The 18,986-nt window shown below is 39.1% G+C and overlaps 2 protein-coding genes and 1 pseudogene across 8 annotated transcripts in view; 1 reads left to right on the top strand and 2 right to left on the bottom strand.

The window, feature by feature from the left end:
• Positions 1 to 18,986, bottom strand: part of Luc7l3 (LUC7 like 3 pre-mRNA splicing factor) — a 335,229-nt gene that overhangs the window by 24,139 nt on the left and 292,104 nt on the right. The window lies entirely within an intron of this gene.
• The window catches only part of Spag9 (sperm associated antigen 9), a 125,543-nt gene that overhangs the window by 8,896 nt on the left and 97,661 nt on the right, over positions 1 to 18,986 (top strand). For all 7 annotated transcript variants that reach the window (XM_034505835.2, XM_076935988.1, XM_076935989.1 and 4 more), the window contains exon 2: positions 12,318 to 12,438. In XM_034505835.2, the coding sequence (XP_034361726.1) occupies positions 12,318 to 12,438 (121 nt within the window). The remainder of the gene's footprint in view (positions 1 to 12,317; positions 12,439 to 18,986) is intronic.
• On the bottom strand, positions 6,184 to 6,627 carry LOC117710703 (large ribosomal subunit protein uL24 pseudogene; annotated as a pseudogene).

Genomic DNA, 18,986 nt, shown 5'->3' with positions numbered 1-18,986 from the left:
TTGCTCATCAGCCCAAGTCACTAATATAAGCACAAGGAAAAGAGGAAATTATTATAATTTAGCTATTTCTATAAGAAATTTAAATTTGTCCAGGTGTAGTGGTGCATACCTTTAATCTCAGCACTCAGGAGCTAGAGACAAGCTTATTTCTGTGAGTTCAAAGTCAGCCAGGTCTACAAGGTGAGTCCAAGGATGCCTAGAGCTACATAGTGAGACCCTGCCTTGAAAAAAACAAGGAAAAAAAATCGATATTTATAAAACAATATTATTTTGACATTAAGAGTTATCTGGCCATGGTGATACACTCTTGTACTATATACTTGGGGAGGTAGAGGCAAGAGGGTCAGGTTAGGAGTTCAAGGTCACCTTCATCTCCACAATGGGTTGAAGGCCAGTCTGGGTGCAAAAGGTCAAAGGTAGGTGTACATGCTTTTAATCCCAACACTAGGGAGGGAGGCTGAGGCAGAGGCAGGTGGATCTCTTTGAATTCAAAAAGGACAGCTAGCTGAGTGTGTTTCAGGGAAGGGAGGGAGGGGAGGAAGGAAGGAGGGAGGGAGGGAGGGAGAGAGAGAGAGAGAGAGAGAGAAACAGAGAGAAACAGAGAGAAACAGAGAGAAACAGAGAGAAACAGAGAGAAACAGAGAGAAACAGAAATAGGGAGAGATCAGCTAGCTTGTACTACTCAGTGAGTAGTAGTGATTGAGGGTTTGATTAATATGCATAGTGCACAGGACTGGGCCATGGGCTTGTTTGATTCCCAGTATGACAGAGAGAGGAGAAAATAAGGAGGGAAAGAGGGAGGGGGAGTTTCACTAGTATGGTAGCTGCCTGCACTCAGGCTAGAGAATCATGGGTTCCAGGCTATGAGATAGAAGCTATGTAGTTAGACCCCACCCACCACCTTAAAAAGGAGGAGAAAGTAAATGAAACCAGTAGATTGCAGATTATTGTAGACGCTGTTCAGGAAGTAAGTAGGAGGATAGAATAAAGACTCAGGCATGGTAAATAGAAAAAGCTTACAAAAAAGGTTAAGTTGATGCAGGAGGCAACTAGATTCAGAAGAATAAATATTTAGGTCTGAAACTTTTAACATTTACATTTAGAATTTCTCTTCCTGATTCTAGAAAAAAATTGAAAAGTATATTATTTTTATAAATGGATTTCTTCTATTTTTAGCCATATTTCTTTTCAAACTTGACTTCCCAGCAATGTGTAACTTTCGGCAACTCTTTCCAATAAAATGTTTTGCAGAGCTGAGAATTGAATTGAGGGCTTATATGCAGGCTGTGTGATTTGGAGAGATTCTATATTCCACCCCTACCCCCCAATTTGGTATCTGACCACTGAATTTCCCATAGTTTTCCCACGGTAATATTTGCTTCCTTTAATTTTCTCTTATTTTTTTTTTTATTTGTCACTCTGCATACCTGTAGCTGATATTCTCCATTCCCATGGGTTTAATTACCGTTGTTCATTTTTCCATATGGATATGTCTTTGATTTAACAAATACTTATCTTGATACTTATATTCTTGGTAGGGATACAGTGATATATTCATTCTCTCTCTCTCTCTCTCTCTCTCTCTCTCTCTCTCTCTCTTTCTCTCTTTCTCTCTCCCTCCCTCCCTCCCTCCCTCCCTCCCTCCCTCCCTCTCTCTCTCTCTCTTTCTAGAGATTTGGATTCAGTCACATTATCTATTGGACCTGAATGTTTTCTGACATGTTTAAAAATGAACTTACCCACAAAGTCGGCTTCCCTTGTTCTCTGACCATCTTACCTGTTCTTTCTCACTTCTAGTTATGAGCATTATCTTTTTTTGAAGTTAACATATTAGTTTTATTATTTTTTTTGACAAGGTTGTAGCAGCAGACCTGGAACTCTGCCTTCATTCTCCATGCATTTGTACTTTCTTTCCCTGTCGTGGGGAAGGAGGAGGGGTGGCATGTTGCCCAAGCTGGTCTTCAATTACTGAGCTCATTAACCTGCTTTAGCCTCCCAAATAGCTACAAGCACGCATGCTGCTGACTTTCCTTTGTCTAGTATCTGAGTCTCTTTCTATCACCATGGTACAGGCCGTCCATCTCTCACTGTACATCACTCCTTAGAAAGGAAACTTTGTGGTGTCCATCACTGTCCACAGCTAGCACATAGCAAGTGCTGAGCATTTCTGAATGAAGGACTAATTTTTCTTTCCATTATTGGCTGGACCTGCTGTGTAGCTTAGAGGTCATGTGCCATATCCTGGGATCAATTGCAGTCCCGAAGAAAGAAAGGCAAGGGCATATGATCAGATGTCTTCACACTTAGTGTCTCTTGCTAAGTTTCTTGTTCTTTTTTTCTTTTTTCTTTTCTTTTCTTTTCTTTTCTTTTCTTTTCTTTTCTTTTCTTTTCTTTTCTTTTCTTTTCTTTTCTTTCTTTCTTTCTTTCTTTCTTTCTTTCTTTCTTTCTTTCTTTCTTTCTTTCTTTCTTTTTGAGACAGGGTTTCTCTGTGTAGTTCCTGGCTGTCCTGGAACTCACTCTGTCACTCTGTAGACCAGGATGGCCTCGAGCTCAGAAATCCGCCTGCCTCTGCCTCCCAAGTGCTGGGATTAAAGGCGTGCGCCACCACTGCCCGGCTTCTAGCTAAGTTCCTTGAAATGGCTTGTTTCTAAGTAGAAGGCTTTGAGTGTAGATGTCCCTATCTTGTGAGTTTCAGCTGTCCATTTTGAGCCACACTAAACATTTTGTATTGTCTCCTGGCCTTCATAAATGCACACTTCTTTTAATTTTTTAAAAATTATATTTATTTATTGTTGAGAGGGGGCATGCACACGCTGTCAGTGTGCATGTGGCAGTAAGAAGACAACTTTTGGGTATCTGTTCTCTCCTTCCACCACCTGGGATTGAACACAATCAGACTTAGAGCAGCAGGCAACTTTACCCACTGAGTTACCCTGCTCACCCATACCTATCGACTGATTGATTTGTTATTTCAGATGCAATTTTGGATTTCCTTTTATGAAACCCAAGTATGGATTATGGTGTTTCATATCCTCCCACAACCAAGTGTCCTTCCCTTTTCTTAACACCTCACCTATCATAGTGGACTAACCTGTTGCTTTTATTCTTCCACCAAACCGGGGATTCAGCGGGCACTTAATAAGTGTTTGTTGGCTAAATGGATAAGTTGCTAAAGGTCAAATTGCTAAGCCTAAGCTCATTTAAAGTTCTCTTTGTGCATTCAAATTTTTGTCCCTTACTGTTGGTGCCAAGTTATGCTAAAACTTCCAAAAAGATTTCCCATAAATCTTTTGACTTTCTCTCCAGTAATTCTAATTCTAAGGGTATCTAACATTCTCTGGCATCAGAAACACACAGTGCACAAACATACATGTATACAAAACATACACCCACATAAAATAATACAAACATTTGTAAAAAGTTTGGTAGAGTTCTTATTTCCCTCCATCTTTGCCCACATTTGTCACTATCAGACTTTGGTTTCTGTTGCTATCTGTTGTATATTAAGTACTTCTTGCTTGATTTGCTTTCTCCAAGTCCCTACTTTAGTTGACTATGTTTTCTCACATTTACCAATAAATTCCATTTTTTCAGTGAATTTTTTTATTCAGTTTTATATGCTCAGTTGGTAGCAACCATACCTGAATGTACATGGCTAGTTTTGAATTTCAGAGATCATTTTTGGTGGTGGTGGGGTGGTTGAGATAGGTCTCTCTATGTTAGCCTGGGCTTGCTTGGAGTTAGTGATGTAGACCAGGCTGATCTTGAACTCCCAGAGATCCACCTGCCTCTGAGTGCTGAAACTAAAGCTGTATGATGATATTTCTGACTTTTTTTTAAAGTGAGCTAGTAATCAAGTTTTACATTCTTTTATCTTATCTGTCTTTATCTGTTTTTGTCTATATATATCTGTCTGCCTCTCTCTCCCTCTCCCTCCCCCCTGTCTTTTTTAACAACCTGAATTATGCTTGTTAATGATCTTTATAATAGTCTATTAATATTATCATTCAGGTGCAAGGCATTGGAAAGTATGGTTTAAAAGATTGGTTGTAAAAGTATTCATGAGACAGCCAGCAAAATCTGAATACTAACTAAGTATTTCCTATTAGTTTATTGAGAGTTGGGAAATGGTGCTATTTCTAATTTATTTTCTTTGAGTGTATGACAGCTAGGTTTTCTTAAATCTACTGGTGGACCCTAAGGTATAGTTTATAAAAAAGAAAATGTTTGGTACTTCTTTATAGTTTTAGATTTTCGGGAGTCTATACTTATTTTTAAAATGTTTTCTCTCCCTTTTCTTTCTTAAAAATAACTCATTATTGTGGCTCTGTGGGAGCAGTGACTTTTCTCTGACTTTGACTATACTAATTATAGTTTTCATTTACTCCTGCTTTGTCTGTTTTCCTCAGAATCTCCTCTTCCCCCTTCTAATAGTTTTGCTCTCTCTTTTTTTCAGGTTATAGTTTCAAGTGTCTGAAAACTGTTAATTATCTCTATCTCTTTCTTTCCTTGTTTTGTTTTTGTTTGTTTTTGCTTTTTTCTTTTAGGCAGGGTCTCACCATACAGCCTCAGCTGTCCTGGATCTTACTATGTAGACCAGTTTATGTTGTCCTTAAACTCAGAGATCTATTTGGGTCTGCCTCCAGAGTGCTGGGATTAAAGGCATGTGCACCAGGCCTGGCTAAGTTCAACATAATTTTTGTTTGGTTTGGTTTGGTTTTGGTTTTTCAAGATAAGGTTTCTCTGTGTAGCCATGGCTATCCTAGAACTTACTCTGTAGACCAGGCTGGCCTCAAACTCAGAGATCTATCTGTCTCTGCCTTCTGAACACTGGGAGTAAAGGTGTGCACCACCACTACCTGCTTTTTTTTCCTTAATTTTTTGTTATTGCATTTATCATGATATGTATATATGTACGAGTGTGCACATGCTAGGTACACGTGGAGGTCAGGGCACAACTCTCAGGGGCTGATTTTCTCCTTTCCCCTTGTGAGTCCTAGGGATTGGGGGTTCAGTTGTTAGGGCTTAGAACATATGACTTTCCTGTCTTTGCCTCCTAAATCCTGGGATTACAGGTGTATAGCACCACAGCCAGCCAGCTATTTTGACATTGTGTGTGTGTGTGTGTGTGTGTGTGTGTGTGTGTGTGTGTGTGTGAAACAGTAGGAAGAGGGAGAGATAGATAGGATGTCTCCTGGTGTGGAAAGTACTTTGTAGCTGAGAATGACTGAATTTCTAATCTTCTGTTAGAATTATAGATGTAAACCACTATGTCTAGGATAAACCTTATTTTTTTTTACACTAATTTTTGAGGTAAGCAACTTATTAACAATTTTTTTTTACATTTAGACTTGAGGTGTCCTTTCTATGTTACTTATGACCTTGAGTCCTTATTTCATAAAACAAGCTGCATTGAAAAGTTAAGTACATTTAACTAAAAATAAATAATGATTATATAATGAAAATAATTTTTTTCTCTTCAGAATAAGTAAGGGTGTTTATCTTGGAGGATGTCTGGCAGCAAGGAAGCCTGTTATTTGGTGGTGCTAAGTTTTTAGACAATTGCTATACTCAAAATTCTATTTAAAGGGCTTTCCAACCTTTGTTGGCCTCCTGTGTCTTACTCCAGAGAGCAGCAGTCTCTGAGGAGCTTGCTTTTTCAAAGAATCCATTTGTTTTTATCTAGAACAGTAGGGCAAAACAGTCCCATAAGCCATCTGGACTTAGAGGCATTTTGCTTCATCAGAGAGCTGATTCTTTTTTAGATCCTGACATAAGTTGGTATTGTCCACTACTTTTTTTTTTTTTTTTTTTTTTTTTTAAGCAGTGTCTAGTTGTTCCCAGGAGATTTCGGTCTGAAGTTTCATCAATGTTGTTGCCGACCTGGTAGCTGTTATGATGAAGAGTATCTAGTGAGGATTTATTTACTTTACATATTGAGAATTTCCATTCACAGACTTTTACTGTCGCTTAAAAGAGTGTATGAGAGAGACCTAGGTAGAGAGGACTAGGGAGAGGGATTTATGCTATAACATTTTGGAAGTATTCAACCAACTCTATTATGTTATAGTGGGAGTAAATAGCCAGAATTTCCAGAGGAGAAGTCATTTAGTACTTAGAAAAACTGCTTTTTTTTTTTTTTAACTTAAGCAGTCTTTAATGAAAGCTGTGTATAATATGTCTCTATTCCTGCATCTTCTCGATTGTTTCTTCCTTGTATTTGCCCTTTTCCTTTTCCTTTTCCATTTGTCGAGACTTGGCTTTCCTCTCCAGGATCTTCTTGCAGTCTTGTCCAGCTTCAGCCTGGTGATAACCACTTTGCTGGGGTGGATGCCCACATGAACAGTTGTGTCATTAGCCTTCTCTCGCTGGACTCGTTCAGTGTAGGTGACATATTTCTTCCTGTACACTCGGACGACTTTGCCAGTCTGCTGGCCTTTGTAGTGTCCTCAAACAACCTGAACCTTGTCATCCTTTCGCATGGGCATAGACCGAACATTACACTTCTGTCTCAGTTCTCTGGAAAGAGGGGAAGACATGATCTTCCTCCAAATGTGAGAAGGTGCATTGAAATGCTGTTTGTGGTTCTTGGCTCTGGTCAGAAGTCACGAAGGGATTGAATTTCATTTTGGCGGTTGTGATCCACTGATGGCCACAAAAGGAAAGAGATCTACACCCAACTTCCCAAAACTACATTTTAAAAATCTTACTATTTTAATAGTAATAAAAAAAAAAATCCCACCATAATTTTGTTAATTCTCTAACTTCACCATGATTGTTCTGATGCTATTAGCCAAGTATACTTCAGGGTGACCAACTCTATAAAATCATGTCAGTATAAAGGTAATAAGTCATATTAAATCAGTTATGAAGGTCCTTTACATAAGTATTAATTTAGGTTTTTTTTTTTTAAATTCTCTGGCTGCCAGGCATGGTGGCATGTACTTATAATACCAAGAGTCCAAAGATGCAGATCACAAATTCCAGGACAGCCTGGGCTACATAGTGAGCTCCTATTTCTAAATAACAACAAAAAGCCTGGATTTTACAGTAATGGTTCTAAAATCTTATTTTGCACACAAATGCTGTTATATACAAATTATAGTAAAAAGAACCACAGGGTTGGTAAGATGGCTTATCACTTGCTGCCTAAGCCTTCTAACCTGAATTTGATCTCTATAATCTATGAAAAGGTAGAAGGAAAGAATTGATTCCACAAAGTTTTTTTTGCCTCTCCATTTTGTGATGCATTTGAGCACCCTCTCCAATACATCACACACACATGCATGTACACACATATGCACGCGTGCGCGCACACACACACACACACACACACACACACACACACACACTACCACCACCACCAATAATATTTTAAAAAACAAATCAGGTAGTATTTTTCCTAATAATTGGCCAGTATCCCAGAAAGGACTCTGAGCAGTCTGGTTCATCTCCCCACAGGGAGATGGAGTCACCACCCATCAGATTACATAGATTGAAGAGTATTAGCATGAAATAGGAAGAGAAAATTTCCCACAGGAAGACTTTGTGTGTAGACAGAAATAGTGTTTTCTGTAGTGATTAGAAAGCTTGGGTTAGGTGTGGTGCTTTGTGTTTAAAGTCCTGGCACTTGTAATGCTAAAGCAATAGAACTGCCTCAAATTTGAGGCCAGCTTGAACTATACAGTAGTTCTGTATCATCAAGGGCTATATAGTGAGTCTTGTCTCAAACAAACAAAATAAGAAATAAGAAATAAGAAAAGAACTCTAAGGATTAATAAATAGTAAAGGATTAAAAAATTGCACTTTAAAATAATGACTTTTTTGTTTGTTTGTTTGTTTGTTTGTTTGTTTTTCAAGACAGGGTTTCTCTGTGTAGTCCTGGCTGTCACTCTGTAGACTAGGCTGGCCTCAAACTCAGAAATCCTCCTGCCTCTGCCTCCCAAGTGCTGGGATTAAAGGCGTGCGCCACCACTGCCCGGCAGAATGACTGTTTTTTATTGTGCTGGTTGTGCTAGTTATAATAACCAAGCTATGGAATCCGCCAAGATGCCCCTTTAGCAGTTGAAAAGACAAGGAAAGTGTGTGTGTGTAATATATATATATGTGTGTGTGTGTGTGTGTGTGTGTGTGTGTGTGTGTGTGTATATATATGTCATATATATCATTATATATAATGTGTATATATTATGCATATAATATATGTATATATATTATGTAGTTTTTTTAGCCATAAAGAAGAATGAAATTATGTCATTTGCAGAAAATTGTATGGAAGTGAAGATCATGTTAAGTGTAATAAGACCCCTGTTATACATGTTATACATGAAAATATAAGGGGGACTATGAGGGAAGAAGAGACATTCAGAGGGAGAGGAGATGGGGAAACAAGGGATGGTAGTGGGAAGAAAAAACTTAGACTCCTGCATTCTCTCTGCAGCAGAATGTGGCCTGACCTGCACACATGAGGATGTGGCAGCAGAGCAGGAGGGAAGTGCTGGGGACCGTGGGAGGACGGGAACAGGGTATTCGGTGAAGATTCATTCTCCCCTGCCCCAGTTTTGTGGTTCTTTGGCTTTTTTGTTTTGTTTTTGGTCAGTTCTGTGGAAAGTGCTCTACCATCAAACTATACTCTTCAGCTAGTATATCATAAGGCTTCTCTTTGTAATTTATAAAGTTTTCTACATAAATTTCAGCTTTTACTTTGAAACTTTAGTTACTGATTTCTTTGTATTACAAACATTTTAGAACTTTTTTCTACTAGGGTTACATCAGTACATAAAACAATGTGTTTATGATGCCTGCATTGTGGCAATAATGATACACATAGTAAATAAGATAAATTCTTAAAATAGTCAGTATGGGGCATGGGAATAATTGCTCTGAAAAAGAGTAAGGAGGGAAGATAGGAGAATAAGGAAGGTCTCTCACTAGGAAGGTGATGTTTGAACAAAGGCATGAAGGCAAGTGAAGAGGGAGCAAGCCGTTGGTTATCCAGGGAAGAGAATTTTAAATAGCAGGAAACACGTGCCAAGGATTACTTTTCAAGCCTCAGAGTACTATAGTCTCTCAAAAGGAGCTTGATATCAAACAAGTAGTAGGATGGTGGGAAAAGATTGTGTGAGTTCTAGGATGCCCATTGTAAGGACTGTGGTAGATAAAATATCAGGTCTTGAGCAGAAGAGAAAACCTGACTTCCTTTAAAACGATCCTCCTAACTATTTTGCACTTTAGAGGATCAGGGTGAAAGGAAAGAGATCATTTAGGAGGGTGAATTCTATAGCAATATTCATACAATAGATAATGACGGCACAGATCAGAGTGGTGATGGAGATGATAAAAGGTGGTCAGACATGAGATAGATTCGCTGATAGATCTGATAAGAGCTAGTAGAGAAGAGTCAAAGTTGATTCCAAAGTTTTAGACATGAATATAGTCATTTCATGAGCCAGAGACCAGCAGAGGATCAGGTTTCAACAAGCTTAGTTTAAGGTGTTTATTAGAATCCAAATTACGTTGCCCAGTAAGTAGACTGTGGACATGCAAATTTGAAGTTCAGGTTTGGACTAGAGATAGAAAGTTGGAAGTTGTCAGCATAGTTATTATTTAAAGCAATAAAAATAGATGAGCTCACAAAGAGTAAATTGAGGGGTGGGGAGATGGCTGACTGACAAAGAGCTTGCTGAACAATCGTGAGGACCTGGGTTTGAGTCCCAAGAGCCCACTTAAGACCTGGGTAAGGGGCCCGGCGGTGGTGGCGCACGCCTTTAACCCAGCGCTTGGGAGGCAGAGGCAGGCGGATTTCTGAGTTCCAGGCCAGCCTCGTCTACAGAGTGAGTTCCAGGACAGCCAGGACTACACAGAGAAACCCTGTCTCAAAAAACAAAACAAAACAAAACGACCTGTAATCCTGTAATCCCAGTGAGATGGGTGTCCACACAGGAGAACCCCTGGAGGCTTGTGGTCCAGCTAGCTGGTCATAAGCAGTAGTGAACAACAAAAAGACATTGTCCTGAACCAATACCTGAAGTTGCCCTGTGACTTCCACAGGTACACCTGCCCTCACATATATGAACACAAACGCACACACAAGCACACACCTACAGAGTGAACAAGGAGGAAGTCAATTGCTATGGCATTTTAATCCTACCTATTTGCAGGGGAGGCTGAGACAGGGGGATTATAACTTTAGGCTACCTTGACAACATAGTAAGGTCTTCCTTAAAAAAACAATATAAAGGGCTATTAAGATAGCTAAGTGTGTATAGGGTTGGGTGGGACCAGAGACTGGAGAGAAAGATTCCTCAGTGGTTAAGAGCACTGACTGTTCTTCCAAAGGTCCTGAGTTCAATTCCCAGTACACACATGGCAGTTCATAACTGTCTCTCACTCCAGTTCCAGGGGGTCTGACACCCTCACACACACATACAAGCAGGTAGAACACCAATGTACATAAAAATAAATCATAAAAAAAAAGAGAGAGAGAGTAGGGCTGGAGAGATGGCTCAGTGGTTAAGAGCACTGATTGCTCTTTCAGAGGTCTTGAGTTCATTTCCCAGCAACTACACGGTAGCTCACAACCATCTGTAATGCCCTCTTCTGGTGTATCTGAAGAAAGCAATGATGTATTCATATACATAAAATAAATCAGAGAGAGAGAGAGAGAGAGAGAGAGAGAGAGAGAGAGAGAGAAGAAGAAGAAGAAGAAGAAGAGGAGGAGGAGGAGGAGGAGGAGGAGGAGGAGGAGGAGGAGGAGGAGGAGGAGGAAGAGGAGGAGGAGGAGGAGAGGGAGAGAAGTGAGAAAGAAGTGAGAAAGAAGAGAGAGAAGAGGTGTAAAGGCTTTGCTTCCTAGCAGTGCATTTCTAAAACCCATTTTTTTTTTTTTTTGGTTTTGGTTTTTTGAGACAGGGTTTCTCTGTATAGCCCTGGCTGTCCTGGAACTCACTCTGTAGACCAGGCTGGCCACGAACTCAGAAATCCGCCCAACCTCTGCCTCCCAAGTGCTGGGACTAAAGGCATGTGCCACCACTGCCAGGCAAACCCATCTAAAAGTGGAAGGAGAGAACAGTCTCCACAGTATTGTCTTCAAACCTCCAACATGCATGTAGTGAGTGACACATGTATGCACATACATGAATAAGTTTTTAAAAATTCAACAAAGAAACAAACAAGAAGTTCTGAAAATGTGTCCAAGGATGGAGTACTGCAGTGTGAAGAACCCTGAGGAGTAGCTACTAAAGAGTGGCCAGAAACCAGGAGGGAGATGAGGAGAGCCAGAGAGAGGCAGGAAGCATCAGTGGATGCTGCTGATGGACTGATGGAGACTAAGACTGAATTTCATTTGATTTCATTTAACCAGCCTTTTTAAAATTATATTTGGTTGGTAGTAATATTCGTAGCCCAGGTTCTTTCTTGAATTTAAGCCTACATCATTAGGTAAATTCACAACATTACTTATTGCTGATCTTCTTTATTTATTTATATATTTATTTACTTATCAGAACCCCTGCCTCCTACATGCTAGGCAAGCACAATTCCACGGGACTGCACACACTCCAACTCCAGTATCACTTGTTAAATAATCACTCAACAAATATTATTTTGTTATGTTTTTGTCTCTTCTGTATATACTATGGATTAAAGATTTGTTTTCAACTCAAAATGAATTTGCAAGTATGCTAGAAGATTTAATTATAGTGGGATATATATATTCTCTTTGGAGAATGTAAAGTGCTAACACCTTACTAAATTCTGTATTTGAGGTTTTTTGTATAATATTAGAGAAGCTTAAAATTAACCCAATTTTGTAGATTTCTTAGATACTATATATTTAATATATGTTAAATGTATATAATTTTAAAAAATAACTTTTTTTTTTATGTGGTGGCATGCATGGACAGGGCAAAGGAGTTAGTTTTGAGAGTTAGTTTTCTCCTTCTACCTTGTGTGTCCTGGGAATCAAATTCAGGTCATCAAGCTTGGTGGTGACAGATGTCTTTATTGAGCCATATTGTCAGCTCTTGTTTGTTGTCGGTTTTGTTGAGATTTTTGCATGCAAATGTGTCTGTGTACCACATGTGCTCCTGGTATCTTTGGTAGCTAGGAGAGGGTGTCAGATGCCCTGGGACTGAAGTTTACAGAAGATGTGAGCTGCCATGTGGGTGCTAGAACCAGAACTGGGATGCTCTGGAAGAGCAGCCAGTGCTCTTAACCTTGAGGCAGCTCTCCAGCCCCTGATTATTGTCTTTGAAAAACAGGTGTTGAAAAATGTAAACGCGTTCATTTCAATAGTGAAAATGTATATTCTTCTTTATTAGAAATTCATTGAATTTGAAGACTCTCAAGAACAGGAAAAAAAGGATTTACAGACGCGAGTGGAGTCTCTAGAATCTCAAACAAGACAACTTGAACTCAAAGCAAAAAACTATGCTGACCAGAGTAAGTAAAATGCTTTTCTCCTCATTAAAGAGTGAACTCCTACAGGGAGTGATTGGCCTGAATATGTTCTTGGAATTGTTTTCACAGAATAGAGTGTGAGATCTGGGTGCTTGGAATAATATTAATTTCTTTTTGCTCCCATTGTACATGACACCTACACATGCAGAAATGGCTGAGCCAGAGATACCTGCTAGACTTACTTCTTTCGTTGAGCTGTCAGCCTGTTTGTAGTTCCCTATACTGTCTTTGTTACACACATACATATATGTGGAGCAGTTGTGATGCTGATGAAGTATACACAGTTCCGTTGTTTCTGTATTGCTTTAAAGTTTACCAATATAAAAGAAACTAGCCTTGAAGTGTGTATAAAAAAGGACTGTTTTGTTACTTTTTGATGAAAAGGTAAAGTTAATTTAGGGTAACAGAAGTTCATTTTTCAGATTTGGTTTTAAAACTTTTTAAAAGTTTTTAGGTTTATTTTTTTATGTGTGCCAGTGTTTGCCTGTTTCTGTATATGTGTATGTACTGTGTGCATGCCTGGTGCCTTTCCTTGCAGGTCAGAAGAGGGCATCAGATTCCTTGGAACTGGAATTAGAGAAGGCAGTAAGATACTAGGTGGGTGCTGGGAATCCAACTCCGGCAAGAGCAACAGGTGCTCTTAATTGTTGAGTCACTTCTTCAGTCCCCCCAGGTTCATTTTAAATGCAATTACATGCTATTTCTGACTTTTACAATTATTTCAAATCTCATGGATTATTTTTTCTTTTGCTAATGAAAATGGACAAAAAAATTTTTTTTAAATTTATTTATTCATTATGTATACAGCAGTCTCCTTACATGTATGCCCAAAGACCAGAAGAGGGCACTAGATTTCATTAAAGATGGTTATGAGCCACCATGTGTTTGCTGGGAATTGAACTCAGGACAGAGCAGTCAATGCTCTTAACCTCTGAACCACCTTTCCAGCCCGGAAAATGGACAAATTTTAAAAAGTGAAATTAATAAAAAGAACTGGTAAAAATTATAAAAGGAATTGATGAGAAACTTCATGATCTCTTTTTTTCTTTAAATTTAAATTAAATTTATTATTTGGGGGGCAGGGCACATATGGCATGGTGTCCACGTGGATGTCAGAGGACAACTCAGAGAAATACACTATCTTTTTCTACCATGTGGGTCCTAGGGATTGCACTTGGCTCATCAGCCATGTCCCATATCATGTTATGCTTCTCACACCACTCCTTAGGAGTTTATACCAACACCTGCTGTTGGGCTTTGCTTTTTGAGATGGGGTCTCATTATGTATGTAGCTAGTCTGGTATCAAGCACCGTCCTTCGTAGTACTGGATTATATGTGTATGCTTCCATACCCAGATGGGATAGCCTGTTAAGGAACTGCTGGTTGTCAGGGAGACTTCCAACACCAGAAAGTGATGTGTATTTGAGAATGGAACTAAGTGCATTCTCTAGAACTCTAGAAGGTCCTACTTGAGCTAAATGCAAAACAGTAGGAATTTTGAGCTCAAGCACTAGAATTCAAGAATTCACAGGTTGTTTAGCATATATTATGGATTTTTCAGTCGATTTTTGGTTACAGAAGCTAATGAGCAAAACACTGAGCTATTTCCTATGACTTTGTTTTTAGGCTTGATGACATAAGAGTTATGCAGTCTCCTTTTGTTAATTAAGAAATCAGTGGTTTCTCTAATTTTTGTTGTAGACTCTTCTATAGAAGTCTAAGCACTTAAGAGCTTATGAGGGAGATGCTTGTAAATTGAGCATCTTAAATTCAAATAAGAAAATTTGGCCCTTTTTTTGAGACAGTCTTACTTTGTTTCTGGAACTTATGTAGTCAATGCTGGCCTTGAACTCACAGCAGTCCTTTCAGCCTTCCAAGTGCTGAGAATACAGATGTGAACTATATAACTATGTAGTTATTGAAGATAATATTTTAATCCTAAATTGATTATACTTTTGTATCAAGGATTATATAGTGTCTTAGTTTGGGTTTCATTGCTATGAAGAGATACCATGATCAAGACAACTCTTAACAATCTTACAATTACAAGGACAACATTTAATTGGGGCTGGCTTACAGTTTCAGAGGTTCAGTCCATTATCATCATGGCAGAAAGTATGGCAGTGTCCAGGCAGACATGGTGCTGGAGAAGGAGCTGACAGTTCTGCATCTTGATCCTACTGCAGCCAGGAGAGACTGTCTCTTCCGAATTGGGTGGAGCTTGAGCACTAGGAGCTCTCAAAGCCTGCCTACAACAGTGACACACTTTCTCCAGCAAGGCCACACCTAATAGTGCCACTTCTCATGGGCCAAGCATATTCAAACCACCACACACAGTATTCTAGAACCACACAATAAAGACATAACAGAACCAAACAAATTTTTATTATTTTGCTGAGTGGTGGTGCTTTAATCCTAGCACTCAGGAGGCAGAGGCAGGTGGATCTTTGAGAGTTCAAGACCAGCCTAGTCTACAGAGCAAATGCCAGGGTTGTTACAAAACAAAACAAAACAAAACAAAAACCTCTGTCTCAAAAAAACAAAAAGTAACAACAAAAACAATTTTTTTTGGGGGGGGGGGTTCTCTGTGTAGCCCTGGCTGTCCTGGAACTCACTCTGTAGACCAGGCTGGCCTCAAACTCAGAAATCCGCCTGCCTCTGCCTCATAAGTGCTGGGATTAAAGGCGTGCGCCACCACTGCCTGGCGACAAAAACAATTTTTTTTCATTATTTTAATGATCCTTTTTCTTTGTACAAAATTCTGTTTTCAGTAAAACTTCCTTTTTGACTTGAAAAAGAATTGCTTATCTAAAATCTTTTTAGACATAAAGTGATCTGTTTGTGTTATAAGAATTTGAGCAAAACTCGTTTTATACTTAAAATTGCAATAAATGTTTCTTTATGTGCATCTCTGAGTACGTACATACATGTATATGCAGCCCCTTTGTTCCTGGTGTCTGAGGAGGTGTCAGATAACTACAGTCATGTAGGTGCTAAGAACCAGCTTTGCTCCTCCACAAGAGCAGCTGCTGCTCTTAACCTTTGAACTGAAGTCAAATTTGTTATTTGATAATTTCACATTAAGAGGAGATACTGTTGCTTTCCCTACAAAAGGTAGATCCAGTGGATAACGCCCCTAACCCTCCACCTCAGGTACATTATTAGCCTTCTTAATATCACACACACATATACACACACACACACACACACACACACACAACTGTTTTTCTTCTTTCTAATGAATGGAAACAAAGCATACTTTGTTTGGCTTTTTGTTATTCAAGACAGGGTTTCTCTGTGTAGCCCTGGCTGTCCTGGAACTAGCACTGTAGACCAGGCTGGCCAAGAAATCAGATATCAACCTGCCTCTGCCTCCCAATTGCTGGGATTAAAGGCATGAACCACCACTGGTGGAATAAGCTTTTTAAGAGATGAAAATAAATTTTTGTAGACTATGTCACACTGCTTTATTTTATTTACACAGGCTCTACTGATACAATCAGTGCTGGCCTCAAACTCTCCATCCCTCTAGCCTCAGTCTGCAGAATGCTGAGATCAGAGCTGTGCAGTACTGCATTGTTTCCATTTCTAAGATTTTTGTCTGTACAGTGGAAAGTCTCTAGTTGTAAATTACTGAGTTTGTCAGTCTTGGTTGATTCATTTCAAAGTATACATGCTTTTAAAAGTAGTCTTTAGAAGTCCAAGTTCTTTGAAGACCATTTCCTATTTTAAAAGGGGAAATTTTAGTTGTGGTTTTCTCCATGAAAGCAATAAAAGGTAAAAAAAAAAAAAAAAAAAAAAAAAAAAAGAACTGAATTAAGGGTATTGTTCACAGCTTACTATTTTTTAACAGTTATTTGGGTTGAGGGAGTGTGCATGTGTGCCACGGTGCTTCTGTGGTAATCAGGAGAAAGCAAGCATGTCTGGACCTTCTCTCCATCTTACCCTGTGGGTTCTGGGAATTGAAAGCAGGCCGGCAGACCTGATGGAAATCACCTGTGCCCACTAAGCTACCTCACCCACCCCTCTTTACAGCTTTTGATAGTGTATGGGTTTTATCAGATAGTGATATGACTTAACTATGAGGAAAAGCTAAGTCTATTAAAAAGTTTGTCACAACTTTGTGGTAATGCTTAAGTTTGGAGGTTTCTGGTTGTTCTTCTCTCAGGCTTTGAACTAACATGAAATATCTTTGATTTATTCAATGTAAGCAAAGCATTTTAAAAAGCTTTGTATTCTTTTCCAAAAGTAACCGTGATACTCCTGCTAATATCTCATGATTCTTTAAGAAGAATCTGAAATAGATATGATGTTTGGTAAGAAATATATAATTTGAAGAAGTCCAATTTAGAACATTATAGCTAATCAATTTTGCCAATCATAGTGTGGCAGTAATTTTTTATATCAGTTCTACACTCATTGTTTCTGTTTTATTTTACATTTATATTGCTTCTATTTTATCTTATAAGCCACATATCAAGTAAATATAGACAATTAAGCACAATTAAACATGAACTACAGTACCTTTCGCATTCCACAATGATTATGTTCTGGTTATAGTACGGAAGAATAAGATGAGGCACTTGCGTTCAAGGAAATCATACTATTGAGGAGGTAGGAGGAAAGAAGGCCAGGGTCATAGCTGTCTAGTTATTTCATTTGTTTTTACAACACTTAACTTTGTGCCTTAAGTATTTCTCCATTGTATAAATTTTATTCTTTTATATGTATTATGTTATATATATATATATATATTATATATACACACACACATATGTTTATCTTAATTTTTATTTGTTATGGGCAAATAGAACACATTTGGTTGTTAGAGGACAACTTTGTTGAATGAGTTCTCTCCTTGCAACCTTTACATGGGTTCTGGGGATCTAACTCGGTTGCTAGGCTAACCAGGCAACTATCTTTACCCTCAAGATATTTTGGCAGTCCGGATCAGTTTTTAAAAGTTTTAAAAATTATATTTATTTAGCATGTGTGCATGTGGAGGTCATAGAACAATTTGGAAGAGTTACTTCTTCATTCCACCTTGTGGGTTCCAGGGATTTAACTCGGAGGTCCTCAGGCCTGGCAAAGCAAGTGCCTCTACTCACTGAGCCGTCTCACTTTGTCCCCTGACCAATTGTTTAAATGTGTGGATACTCTGAACACCTAGAAGCCGTGCCATCTGTTAATAAGTCTTGTTTCTCCTGAAGAACTACTCATTTTCCCTCTAATGAGAATTATTTAATAGCCATTTCTTTTTCCTTTTTGAGACATAGTCTTTTATGGAGTCCAGGCTGGTCTCAGACTCAGAAGTTTGCCTTCCCAAGTGCTGTGAATGCGCTCCTCTCCTCTCTCTCCTCTCTCTCCTCTCTCTCCTCTCTCTCCTCTCTCTCCTCTCTCTCCTCTCTCTTCCCTCTCTCCCCTCTCTCCCCCCCTCTCCCCCTCTCCCCCTCTCCCCTCCTCTCTCTCTCTCTCTCTCTCTCTCTCTCTCTCCTGCCTCCCCCTCCCTCTCTTCCTTCCTCCCTCCCTGCTTCCCTCCCTCCCTGCCTCTCTGCCTCCCCGCCTCCCCGCCTCCCCGCCTCCCTGCCTTCCTAAATTTTGGCTGTTCAGAAACTTGAGGCAGATGTTATAACAATATTTTGACTTGATTATCACATTTATATTTTCTGGACCAAAATCTAGTAACAATATTGAATGCTACTTCAAATCTTTCATTGAATAAAGGAATGAATCAAGGTGCAAATAGGCTGGTATAAAGTAGAAGCAGGAAAATCAGGAGTTCAGGACTAGTCTGGTCTGGAGAGAGAGTTTAAGGCCATTATGGGCTTTATGAAACACTGTTGAGAGTTGGGGTACAGAGAGACAGAGACAGAGAGAACACAACAATCAAGGTAAAGGTAAATGTGAGCCAGGTAGGAATTTAGTTCACTGGTTGGGGAGCTTTACAGGGGCATCAGAACAAATGGAACTCAAAGCTTCTTTTACCATCTGGCTGGCTGATTGGTTGGTTGGTTGGATGGACATTTTTTTCTAATATAATGAAGCATATTAACGGTAAATACTGCTTCACATCTATAGGTTTTCTCTCTTGTCATAATCTTCTTAGAATATATTTAAGGAAGCTGGTCAAGGAGTATGAACATCTTTTAGTACTTCATAGTATTTGTGTGCTGTCATAGTTTCTGAATTTGGAACTTTGTTAACAGCACATTAGTACTCAGAGTAGATACAAACTTCTTGTTAGGCTACTTGCTCTAGAACTGATTGCCTTCCACTCAGCTCCTGAGTTTAGATTACTTTCCCTAAGGTAGGATGTTAATTGCCTTTCTGATAACAAAAACAGAGATTTAGTGAGCATTGATATCTATCTGTCTGTCTATCTATCCATCCATCTATCTATCTATCTATCTATCTATCTATCTAATAAACATTAGTGTTTTGCATGCATACTTGCCTTTGTGAGGGTGTCAGATCTTTTGGAAGTGGGGTTACAGACATTTGTGAGCTGCTATGTGGTTGCTGGAAATTG

This window comes from Arvicanthis niloticus, chromosome 6 (genome assembly GCF_011762505.2).
Source record: "Arvicanthis niloticus isolate mArvNil1 chromosome 6, mArvNil1.pat.X, whole genome shotgun sequence".
Classification (NCBI taxonomy): Eukaryota; Metazoa; Chordata; class Mammalia; order Rodentia; family Muridae; genus Arvicanthis; species Arvicanthis niloticus.
Note: the sequence above shows the minus strand (reverse complement) of the source record. Positions and strands in the feature narration are given on the sequence as shown.